The sequence below is a fragment of the Diceros bicornis genome, chromosome 6, assembly GCF_020826845.1.
Source record: "Diceros bicornis minor isolate mBicDic1 chromosome 6, mDicBic1.mat.cur, whole genome shotgun sequence".
Lineage (NCBI taxonomy): Eukaryota > Metazoa > Chordata > Mammalia > Perissodactyla > Rhinocerotidae > Diceros > Diceros bicornis.
The window spans coordinates 41932439-41945107 of record NC_080745.1 but is presented as its reverse complement, the minus strand read 5'-3'; the positions used below and the strand labels follow the sequence as shown (position 1 = coordinate 41945107).

Here is a 12669-nt window from a genome sequence, read left to right as displayed (position 1 = left end):
ACTTTATCAAATGCTCTATTTCTTTTCAAACAGTACCATGTCAGGTCAACTTGTGAAGTGACAAAAAGGTCCACAAAAGCTATTATCTAAATGGCTAAAGATACAATTCAATTAAGTAGAATTTGAAAATGTAAACTTCTGCCTGAGTGCCTCTTTCTTACCCAAATAATACAGGTGTGTTGCATTTCCTATGAGACCTAGTCATTTTATAATACGAAAAACATTCTTGTGAAGAGAACCTCTAGAGCTCTGCTTTTTAAGATAGGTCAGAGTTCTAGGGGTAAATTTCAACAGGCCAACTTATCATAATTTACTGAGTTGGGGAAACAAAAAGTTTAGTTTCTAGGCTAAAATAAAAAGAGACTTTTTCATTTTTAAGATATCTAATTGAAAGCCTTTGGTAGAATTTAGCTACCAGAAATGTTAAAAGACTAGTTTATAACGATCTATTTCTGATACATGAGTACTTACAATCATGTACAAATGGAGGTCAAAAGTATACCATGCTTCTTAAACAGCACATAGGGCCACGACTTGCAAATTTTAAAATGTGCAATTATATTTAAACTACAAATAAGTTCCCACCAAGTGCCGATAAATTCTTTTATAGTAGTTGTTAAAGAAATGTTTCAATATGTATTAAACGAGCCACCCTGAAAATGTGTGACTGTTCCTACTTGATAGAAAAATTGAAGAACAACACATAAAAGTAGTTAAAATATATTCTCATTTTTTAAAGTGGCAAATCAATGATGTAACCATTATTAATCTTTGTATCCAATTTCAAAGACATATTACTAGCTTAAAAATGAAAACAAATATTTACATAAAAGCGAACGTATCCCACAGCTTTTATGATGAATCTGTAGTAAATATTTCATGGGTCTAGGTGCACTGGAATGTAAAGAAACTAGAACTCATGCATAACTAAGTAATTCAAGACTCTAAAGATATATCATTCTTTGAGGAACTTCCACAGCCTAAGGGGAAGCAATGAGCCACCATCTGATGCAAGTCACAGTAAAATAGGGCCCTAATCACAAAAAGACTATTATTCCAATGCTGAAAAGGCCTTTAAAATGCAAATGAATATTACTAATTTAAAATTGCATATTCATAGTTGAAACAAAAACTTTTTCAACTTTATTAATGGATTAAGAGTTCTTTTAAGGTCCTTTGTCTATATTAACCGTACTTTAAAAATAGTCTAAAGCCAAAGTACTTAGTTGAGAGCCTACATTTCCAGTAGGGCCTACCACGCTATAGGAAGAATGCTTAGAACAACTGTATCCTGTTTGGGGCTCCATGCTGCACCACATTCCATTCACATGAGGAAGAGGCGAACAGATGAGCCCTCCTCGAAAAAAACATTTTTAAAATAAATCAGCTACAGCTCTCAAACATAACTCAGCTGCTCAAATAAACCATGTTAAAGCTCACCATTTAACATTTAACTGGAAATTCACGGAGTTCACGTCTGCAGTCTGAGTTTCTAACGCTCTCCGGTTAACATTTAACAATTCCTTTTTCAAGTAAAAAAAAAAAAAAATCAGTCTCATTAACTACAAAAATCTGATAAAAATATCACTAAAGGAAAATACTGAAGCAGAAAACAATCTAAGCAACATTTTAGAAGTCAAGGTTTAGTCTACAAAAAAAAAAAAAAAAAGAGACTGGAGTGACTTGAAAGAACAAAGTCCAAATTCCCACCCAAGCAGGTCTATTGAAAAACACGATACTGTTAGAAAACAAGTTGGGGGTTGGGATGAGAATATAACCACATACAAAAAAAAACTCACAAAACCAATATCCCCACTTCCCTTAAAACAATATATTCTAAAAATCCTAATCTGAAACATTTCTGCTGTAATACTTTAAAAAATTAAACGCTAGTTTTTAATTTTTACAGTGTTATGAAATTACTATACACAAAAAACCTCTTTCTAAACAAATGAAATAGTTAAAAATTCTTAAAACTAAGAACACTAAGGCTAGATCTATAAAAGGCAGTGACCTTAATTCCTATGGCTGAGAAGCAAAACCAAATGTAAATTAAGACAAAAGAAAAAGGAAGCAGAAAAATACAAACCGTACTTTGTTCTTGAGAATTTTAAAGTATCTTTAAATCTCAGAAATCCACGACATGGCTTTAAAGGTCAAGAAGTGTGGCTGACATTTCCATTTTGTTCTTGAGTAGTATTTTTTATCTAGCCTAAATACTTCTTTAGTCTTCAAAAAATCACAGGCAAATGGCTCTCAAACCAAGCATTTCTGAGCTCACTTGCAGCGTCGTCATTGTATAGGAAGAAAAGCCAAGACCACAGAACGAAGCACAGGCTGCAACCTAACAAGTCTCCGACGAGCAAATGACGATTTTCTGTCTGCTCTGGCTCAGCCCCGGCAGTGATGAGGATTACAACTCGCTCTTTGTCATCAGCACTGTGGTGTTAACGACTGAGAAATCCTGCAGCTGAAGCACTACTGCATCCTCCGATCTGGGTCAGGATAATTTCTCCCGAGGTCGCTTACATAACCAGTAAGATACTCCAAATAGAGAGAACAGCCATCCATCAGCTAGAGAAAGCCTTTCCCACTGTACTCTGTCTGCGTGGAAACACTGCAGTAGCTTCCAACAGTGCAGACACCCAAATGAGAACTGCTGCTTGGCTTAGGGCACACTGAGAGAAGGGAAGAGGCGGTGCTCTGTAAACTGTAACTAATCCCCCGTCACAGGTGCTGATGGAGTCACTTCCAGCACGAGTCACATTACTGGTGATTACTCATTTGGCTGCGGCCATAGAGACTGGCTCATAATTTTAACAACAGACAAAGACAGACTAAGTGGCGAGACTGAGAACTCAAGTTTACTGTCTCCTTCATAAAGCAAATGAAAATGCAAAGTTTTTGCTCTCCAGATTTACCAAGGTGAGAAAGTGCAGAAAACAAATATGCAAATACCTCTCAAGTTGGCAAAAATGAAGCATAACGTTAAACCATCAAAAATAGTTTCAGTGTGTTTTCAAGTAAAGGATTTATTTTTAGTTTAATCATTTCTCCTTAAAAATATACTGATACAAAAAACCCTCAGGGGAAAAAAAAACATCTTAAAACATTTTTGGAGTACAGTCTAAGTGAAATCAAATGACATAACCAACAATCTCAGAGGCACTTTACTCAAAAGAAAAACAAACTGGTAATATTTATTTTGGTAGATTTTAAAAAAATACTCCTGAAACATTTTCATTCTTTATGAAAACAGCTTAATCTAGACAGTGCGCATTTATAAAAACATGTAATTTGAAAGCATAAACCATTTTTCTGACGTTATCTACTAGTACATTATCTAACAGTACATGCTCTTAACTTCTTTCTAATCTCTGGAGTTATACTGTCCAATACGGTAGCCACTAGCTGCACATGGCTATTGATCACCTGAAATGTGATTAGTCTGAATTGAGAAGTGTGCTGTATGTATAATATACACATTGAATACGAACAAAAACGTTAAGATAGCTGTAAGTGAGAGAAAAACATTCACCTATTTTTAATGAATTTGCTCCAATGTAGGTATCTCAATTTCAATAAATCTAAAAATTCACGATATTTTTATACCACATACACAACCAATTCATCAAATTACGTTAAGAGAAAAATTTCTAGCCACCAACTAATGCTGTATCCCCTTTATACCTATTCCAGATGTATCAGTTTCATTTCACAGAAAACATCAGGTTAACTACCGAAAAGAAGATATTTTCAAATTTAGTATATGATGGACTTGCACTTATAAAAATCTCAATCAATCCTTTTTTTGTTTTAAGGATGAAAGGGATACGTAATGATTATTCTAAAAATTAGTAAAATAGCTTTAGAATATCGATGGTGTTAAAACATAAATTTAGAAAAAAGTATTTTTTAAATAATGAGTCAAGTGAATATTAAATCATACACACCTCTCAATAATTCATTCATAATTAATCACTTAAGACATGAATATAAAATATATGGAAATACAAGAATTCACAGTGTCATTTAAGTTACCAAAAAAACAATTGGATAAATATGGCAGCCTTATTCTGATCCCCAAACAATAAAGAAACATCAAATTCTTGATGTAGGTTATTATATTATAAACTATCAAATTTTAAATACATTTCATAATACATTTTGACAATTTATTGTACATTAGAGAGTGAGTTTAATAATATTTCACAGGATTCATCTTACAATCTCACATAAATTCAGGTTTGACTATGATATAAACTTAAAAAAAGCTGTCTGTTTCTCAAGTACTATTAGTCGCCTACAGAATCAAATAGCACAGAGACCTACTCTTAGTTAACAATTCAATTGCCACATATTTATATATTCTCAATGACATAGAATGCAATAATTTTTGTAAAATCAAAATAATTGACATCAATACTGAAAAGTCATTCATTTTTATTTCATACTACATCATGGTTAAATTAAAATGAGATGCTTCTCCATTACTATAAAGAAATACTACACAGTCAATTCTTAATGCAAATGAAGGATGCACAGAGGTGCAACTAGTTTCAAACTATAAACATCTTTTTAATATTTAAACTGGGCTTGACAAATATTTTTATAAATATATGAATGTGAGTTTGGTCTGGTACTCTGCTAAATTTCTAACACAAACAAAAATAGTGAAGTAACAATACAGAGAACCCACTTAGTAGCAAGTATAAATTGCTCAGCTTTTACATAGTCTCCTTAATTCTGTCCTGTTAGGTAGATAACCACCTTTCAGACAGTGAAAAGCACCAATTTGAGAACAGCATTTTAGTCCTTTAAATTGTTTTTATGGCTTATACTTTCCTTAATGGATTAAGGAAGGAAGCTTAAGAGTTACTGTTAATTTTTCTTTCTTTTTTCTTTTGTTGGAGGAAGGTGGGGGTGGATAAAAGGCCCTTCTGGCAGCTAAAACAGGCTAGAGGAAGAGGAAACTACTCCAGTTACTGCCCAGAAATACACATCTCTGACTTCCTTCCTTTTTAGCTGGTTTCTAGGTTACAAGCTGAATAAATCAACAGAGGTGAGAAAGTAAACAGAGGCTAAAAGGAAGGCAACACTGTATGGCTATCTAAAGAAAATCTGTTCCTTCCAATAATGTAAGAATCTTACACATGCAAGTAAGAGTTAAAATAAATGAGCATTTTGGTTCCCTTTATCTTAGGCCACGAAAGAAATAAATCCCTCATCTTGATAGATATGGAAGCCTAAACAAACAAGCGCATTTCTCCAAGTATATAGACTTTACAAAGAAACAAAAACCTCTAAATTCAATGACCTAGCAGTGTAAATATTTTCTTAGACATAAAGGTAGGAAAAGAAAATGAACAATAGTAGTTAAGAGGATTTCAACTTGATATGATCTTACATGAAAGTGAACTAGGTTCAGGAAAATATTTTTCAATATGCCCTATTATCCTTTAAATCTATGAAAATATATAATCAAATGTATAACTCCTGCATCATGGTAATATCCAAAGGATTAACTTCTTCACAGTAACAAATACATGCAGATCTTCGAGACACCACAAAGGTTGTGTAGCAGTTTCATGCCGTTAACAGACTATGAGTTCTACAAGGATTTCCAGGGTATGAACCTAATCTTACTGATTTTTTAAACTCTATTCTCTCCCTGAAGCATGCAGCACATTCATTCAACCAATATGTATGCGATGTCTTTTACCTGCAAAGCACTGTGCTTGGCTCTGGGGACACAATGGTGAGGAAAAGACAGCTAAATTCCCACTCCAGCACATTTTACAGACTTTTAGAAGGAAACAGACATTAACTGAGTAATCATAGAAATAAAAAATTACAACCCTGTTAAGAACTCAATTAGTGATTGGAAAATTAGTGCTCCTTTCCCTCTTTTCTTCACTATATCCTTGACAACTGCCCCAGTCATGAGAGGAGGGTAGTGCAAGAGAATATGTCCTTTTCTTAACTTTGCAGATACCACGTCTCATAGATTTTAAGGACATACAGGTGAGCAAAGAAAAAAAACTATTGAGAATATGAAAACAATGTTAAAACACTATGCAAATAGTCTCTATATTATGAGGTTCCACTTACTTCTTTCTCTACAACATCGCGGGTATGTGCCATTAAGATAACCAATTTTCCTTTCCACAAATAAATGAATAATCCCAGACTATATTTTTAGATCTGAATTTTCACCTTCTAACCTGTATTTTATACTATTACTAGGACATAGTCATATTTATATCTTGTCACCACATAAAGCCAAATATTACTAGAATTAAATGCTTAACCTTCTTAAGTTATTCACATTTCTTTCAAAACAACTAGAAGTACTACTACTACTACTTTAGAAGTAGATACCTCAAAATTCATTAATACGGTGACCATGCTTGATAATTTACTTTGTTTCCTTGGCTCATATATATAATATTTTGAATATTTGATATTTTTCCTTTAAACCTATCAATAATAAAAATGTAATTTTTCTATAAATTATTCCATAACTTTAATATGACTTTAATAAAAATACCAATAAGATTTTGGAAATAGACAAATCAATTTTACGAAAAAGCAAATATTAATCAGGTAAGTTCTAGAAGGAAAGAAAGAAAAGAAAAAAATCAATGACAGGGAACTAGCCCTAACAGATATCACAACGTATTTCAATGCTCCAATTAATACGACAGTGTGAAACTGGAGCATGAATAAACAATCATCAATGGACAGTTTAGAAAATCCCAATGTAGCATCAAATAAGTATGGGAATTTAGTGTAAGATAAAGATGGATTTTCAAATCAGAGGGAGAAAAAAGAGAATGAGAAAACTGAATAAAAGAAAAACAGGCTGTTTAAAATAGAAATGTAATTTTAGAGATTAATAATCTCATTTTTACATATAAAGAAATGAACACTCAGAGATATTAAGTGATTTTTCTCGTCAAAAATCTTTTTTATAGAAGCCCTGGGACTAGAACCCGGATTTCCTAACTCATAGCCGAATGATTTTTACATTGCAAGATGGTGTAAAAGAACTGTATTGTTTTCATGCTTGTTGGCATGAGGTGGCAGAGAGCAAAGTGTTTTGCCATCTGCTGAATAAAACTTTGAACTTAAAATGGAGGAAAATGAAACCAGTGTAGAAGAAACTGCAAAATCACATATTACGAAGGAAAAGAGGTAGAACATAATGAATTTATATATTTTTAATATGCTTTACTGACACTTATGTCACCTTTCAGAAAGGAGAAGTAGGATTAGGAAAAGAAAGCAACTCAACATAAAAGGATTTTTAAAGCTATGTTCAGAAAGAACACTTTGGAAGATGATAAAACATATAGTCAAAAGGGAAGTTTAATTTAATTCCTATTTTGTTACTGTTATTTCTGTCAAAAAATATTTTTAATATGGAAAGTGTAAACTAGAGATTAAAAATAAACTAAACCAAAAAGGATAGGTAGAGGATCCTTTTTTTGTTTTAAGAAACAGAATTCGTTTTCGGATCCTTTTTTGTTTTAAGAAACAGAATTAGTTTTCCTTATAAATAACATAATTACATCAGAGATAATTTGAAAAACAAAAGAAACGGATGAAAAGGATCCCATAGTTTTCACGACGAAGTCAGTCAGTTAACCATGTAATTGCACTTTCAGCCTTTTTCTCAGGAGTATATTTGTTACCAAGTTTCAAGGTATATACAATTTATAAATTGCTCATTTTACTTAGTCCTCTTTTCATGTTATTACATTGGCATCATTTTAAATAGTACCTGATAAATACTTAATCAACTAAATGAGCATTAAGTTTTATTACGCATTCTCTTGCTGTTAGATATTTAGGCCTTTTCCACTTTTCTAATACAAAAAATAATAGGAACATCTTCATGCTTTTATTAAAACAACTAAAAATCAATCCAAGTTTATGTAGGTTTAAATAAATTACATGTTAGTAAATTAAATTGACAGATATAAACTCAGAGCCATTACTGGTAGTCTTTGAAAAAAAATCATGGCATTATCAAGACATTAGAGATAGGCATCTGTTAATATTTATAGAGGAAAGGGGCAACTTCGAAAGAAACTACATGCTAGTAAACTTGAATTCCAGCAAAACTCCAAGATGGTTAATCAGAATCATTAAAAAAAAAATACACAGTGATTACTAAGAGCCAAATATATTCATTGAGAGTAATTTGTCCTTTAATAAAAACAAAGGTTACTTTTATCAAGACAACCTGCATTAGGTAAGTCAATAAAATATGGGTTGGATGACAGTTCTTGATGCATTTGCAGCTGGTTAAAGAGTACTGAATAAGAGAACTGTTTTAACCTATAATATGCAATCTCTTCACATTTTTGGTCTTACACAAAATCACTTGAAGGCTATCTTTACTTGCCTATTAACAAATGACAGAATAATTCAAAAATATATCTTACAAAAGTACAATTAAGACCTAGATTTTGAAATGACCAAGAAAAGCTGAAATAAGGATTAACCCTCAAAGTTAATTATGAAAAGTTTAGGTCCTATTTTTAGGTTTAAAAAAATCAACTACATAAGTAGATTGTAAGGCAGATCTAGCTTCCTAGAAATTCATGTGAAAGAATCCTGGAGGATTTTAATACACCAAGCCAACATAAGTTATATATTTAAAAAAAGCAGGTGGCGGTAGGGAGTGCTGAGGGGAGAGGATCGAATTTTGACACAAAGTGCCCAGACCAAGGGACATAAAGACCTTTTAGATTTTGCATTGGTCATACCATCTATGAATATCTTGTTCAGTTTAGGGCATCACAGTCTAAGAGGAACAATTACAAACTGAGATGCGTCAAAGACATTTAAAAATCACAGATTATTAGGATCATTTGAAGGAATGGAGAATGTCTTGCCTGGAGAAGAGGAGAAGGACAAACAATAATTGTGTATAATTATTTAAAGGGTGAGATAATTTGGAAAGGAAGAATCTTATAAGTGAAATTTCCAGGAAGGCCAATTCTAGCTCAGCAAAAAGAATGAATAAAATTTCTAATAATTAAATACTACCAAACCAAAGCAGACTAACTCATGAAGTAGTGAGCTTCCAGTAACTAGAAGCAATTAAGAAGAACGTGGATGAAAACTAAGTTGACAAGTCTTGTCACTGAAGGATCCCATTTCTGGCTTTGGCAAGGGGTGATTTATAAAATATCAAAGATTCTTTCCAATTCTAAGATTCTAACACTGTCTTCTTTAAGCCACTTAATGTTTAAGAGCAAAGTGAAGATAAGCAAGATTAAACCAAATTCTTCATAAACAATGCTACTACTTTTGCATATATGAAAGCATAAAAGTAGTACTGCTGAATGTTCATGTATTATTCACACAAGGTGGCAAAATTAAAAGTAAAAAGTAACATCTCCTATTTCAGAATAAATTAAGTAAACCATGGCTTGTTCCACTTGGCAGAAATAAACTACATGGGAGACTTCTGTGGCACAGGATTTCTGTAATCCACAGATCCTTTATCTCTTATGATGAAAAAGCAAATGTAATTGAGGGAATAAGAAATATTACAAAATTAAATCAACCCAACCATAAATGAAAAGCATGTGTTAAAATGGTAATAAGCACAAAATCACAGAAGACATTCAAAGTTAAGCTAAAATAAAATATATCTTACAGTCTTAAGTCCTGGCAAGCATACACCATCCTCAGAGAGTACAGTATATACCCTTATGTTTACATACAACTGACTTCCTGGCCATTTTTGTTCTGAAACTAATTTTAAAATATATTTTCCAATTTTTCTTAATCATGTCACTGTTTGTACTCTTGGAAACTTGAATAGGATATCTATTTCTTTACTGGTTTTATTCACTTCCGTCTGGCAAACATCTGTTTCTTGTGCAGCACAAGTCAACAAGGCTCTACAATTATTTCCCCATTACCTCCTTGTTTGTGATGATGTCAGCAACAATCTGGAAGCTGCATTTTTCAACTAACAAGGGGAATTTACAATTTCCATTAAGTATGATACAGTAGCTATTTTGGTTTTCTTAAAAATTAATACATTTTAGGTGATGATCACATATGCTGAGTAGTATTTAGATTCAAAATATGGTAAGGTAATACCAAAGTTATCAATCTTTCAACCATATTTCTTGAAGTATCGATAATCTGTGCCAACATTTTGACAGCCATGAAAGATCAAAGTACTGCTATGCAAAGTAAAAAGACTACAACGGAAGAAAGAACTTTACATAAAGACTTTGGCACTAAAGTGTTTGCTTTCTATTACTAACAAATTACGATTCATTTAAAATGAACTTCCCTTCCCTTCTAATATGTTATAGGACAACTGAAAGTTACACTGCAAAAAAGCACAGAGAAAACGAACACCCATAATTCTAATTTCAGGTCAATAACCACTAATATAATTTTGACATGCTTCCTTTAAAAAAAGTCTCTTCCCTTCCTTTAAACAAAGCTCAACACTTTAATTCAGGTCAGTTCCTGTTTCTCTGAGGACATCTCCCTCTAAAGGGATGAGGCAACAAAAGTCCCAAGGCTACCTAGGAAAGGGAAAAAGCTGAGGCCCATTATGACGCCCAGAAGCCTCAAGTTTGTATCTGTAGAGAGAGGAGAGTTTCACAATTAGACTCTTCATGGATAATAAAGATTCCTTCCAGGGTCTTAGTTTCCTTCAAAGTTTCAGACAGCCTGTAAGCAGTCTGGGCAAATAAACTTCTTCGGGACTCCTGTGGATTTAGTAGTTTTATAGCTTTTGAAACAGTTGTTTTGTCTCTGGGGAATCTGAAAGCTTCTCTGCACTAACCACTTGACTACCTGCTAGGAGTTTTTTAAAACAGAACAAGTTTTCCTCATTTCAGGAATCATTAGGATCATCTTTCCTGCTTCCCGTCACATTTAGGTCAAACTATATTTTATGTTTTAACCTTGAGCTATCTTCTACCTGGCCTTGGAAAACGTAAGCATACTTAAAAAGTTATATTGTCAGTTAAAAAAAAAAAAAAAAACATACCATTTCAAGTGGTCATGGAACTATGCATTTTTCTACTCTGATAAGAAATGCTACATAGAGAAGCAATTATTTATGAAACAGCTTTATCAATGGGTCAGTTAAAAATTCCTGTGTACCTTCCACTGCCACTTCCTTTGCCAGGAAGGAGGGAGTTTTCTTTACCATTCTCTTACAGTGATGAACTGGATTGAGCTTTGTTATGCTTTACTGTGTTTATTACTATATTAATTGGTGAAGAATCCTGAGAGGTATACTTTGCTTCCAGAGCTTACTGCTGAAGGCACAGCATAGTTAGCCAAGTCCTAAAACAGTGGTTCTCAAAGGGTAGGTCCAGCAGCATCAGCAATACCAAGAAACCAGTTGAAAGTACAAATTCTCAGACTCCACCTCAGACTACCTGAATCAGAAATTCTGCAGGTGGGGCCTAGCAATCTGTGTTTTAACAAGTCCTTGGGTATTTCTGAAGCACTATAAAGTTTGAGAACTAGCTTACAGCTAGTGTTCTTAATCTTTTTGGGGTCAAGGAACTCTCATAATCTGAGGAAAGATACAGCTCCCCAGAAACATGACACATAATTTTGCACCACAATTTCAGGGGTTTCCAAGATCATCTGGAGAACCTTCTAAGAATATACATTTCTAAGTTTTAACCCTGATGATCTACTGAATCAAAAACTCTGAGGACGGGGCACTGTACTGTAAATATTTTTAAAACTTCATTTTTTCTTCTTTTCCTTGCTGCCTCAACATCCCCATGAACAAGCTGTAAACACTCTGCCCAGGTGACCAGGTTGATAAGCTTGGCCCTTGCCACAAGTTCCCCTTCCTGCCCTCCCCTGACCATGACCTTAGTAACATTCAAATGCACCAATGAAATCCCCTTTCTCCTTTTCTTGTGTACTCCAACTTGAGCCCCAACAAAGGCCCACAAGTCCTTGTGCTCTCTCTTGGCTCCCCACCTGCTTGGCTGAGCCGGCTCCCTTGTGGCATGCCGTAATTTTATCTCTCTAGGACCTATGAGTATAATAAACTTTTTTTCCTGTGTCTCCTCTTGTGGCTGCACCTGACTGACCTTTACATAAAAGAACACAGAACTGGCCCAGGAATCCTTAGTTTTAAAATGCTATCTGAGTTAAATCTGAGGTACAGTCAGCTTTGATAACCACTGCTTCAGGGAACCATGAACCTTGGTTGAGGACAGCAGGCCTAGAGTGAATATAGCTTAGGACAGAGTACCCCAGTCCAGGTCTTAGACATTCTCTTGACAGATCAGTCTCCTTGTCACTTTGCTAACTTAACCTCCTACTTTCTCAGGAAACAGGATCTTTAAATAGCTTACCAATAGCCTACACTGGAAAGCTGCTCATTCTCAATGTGGGGATATCTGAATCACGTAGAGATCAATTTCACACACCAGGTTTTCAAATTAAAATAACCTAAGGCTAGTAGAGATAAACTCTTCGGTATCACGCACAGACATAGCTATTTAACGATGCCTTGGCTTCCTAAAAATATCAAGCAGTTAAAGCTGCAGGCTCAGAAAGTGGCAATGCTGCTTCCCTAGATTACACGGAAAGAGAGAACACAGTTCAAAGAGTAAACAATATAACCGCAAAGGTAGTTTCCTCTTG

General features: G+C 33.9%; 1 protein-coding gene across 7 annotated transcripts in view; it reads right to left on the bottom strand.

Moving 5' to 3' along the window:
• The window catches only part of JMJD1C (jumonji domain containing 1C), a 337216-nt gene that overhangs the window by 78046 nt on the left and 246501 nt on the right, over window positions 1-12669 (bottom strand). The window contains exons 1-2 of one of the 7 annotated variants that reach the window (XM_058543361.1): window positions 2095-2663; window positions 1441-1523 (exon numbers count right to left, since the gene is read on the bottom strand). The exons of the other annotated variants lie outside the window; for them this stretch is intronic. Of the exons in view, the coding sequence (XP_058399344.1) occupies window positions 1441-1443 (3 nt within the window). The 5' untranslated portion in view covers window positions 1444-1523; window positions 2095-2663. Of the gene's footprint in view, window positions 1-1440; window positions 1524-2094; window positions 2664-12669 lie in introns of those variants that run through there. 7 annotated transcript variants of the gene reach the window in all.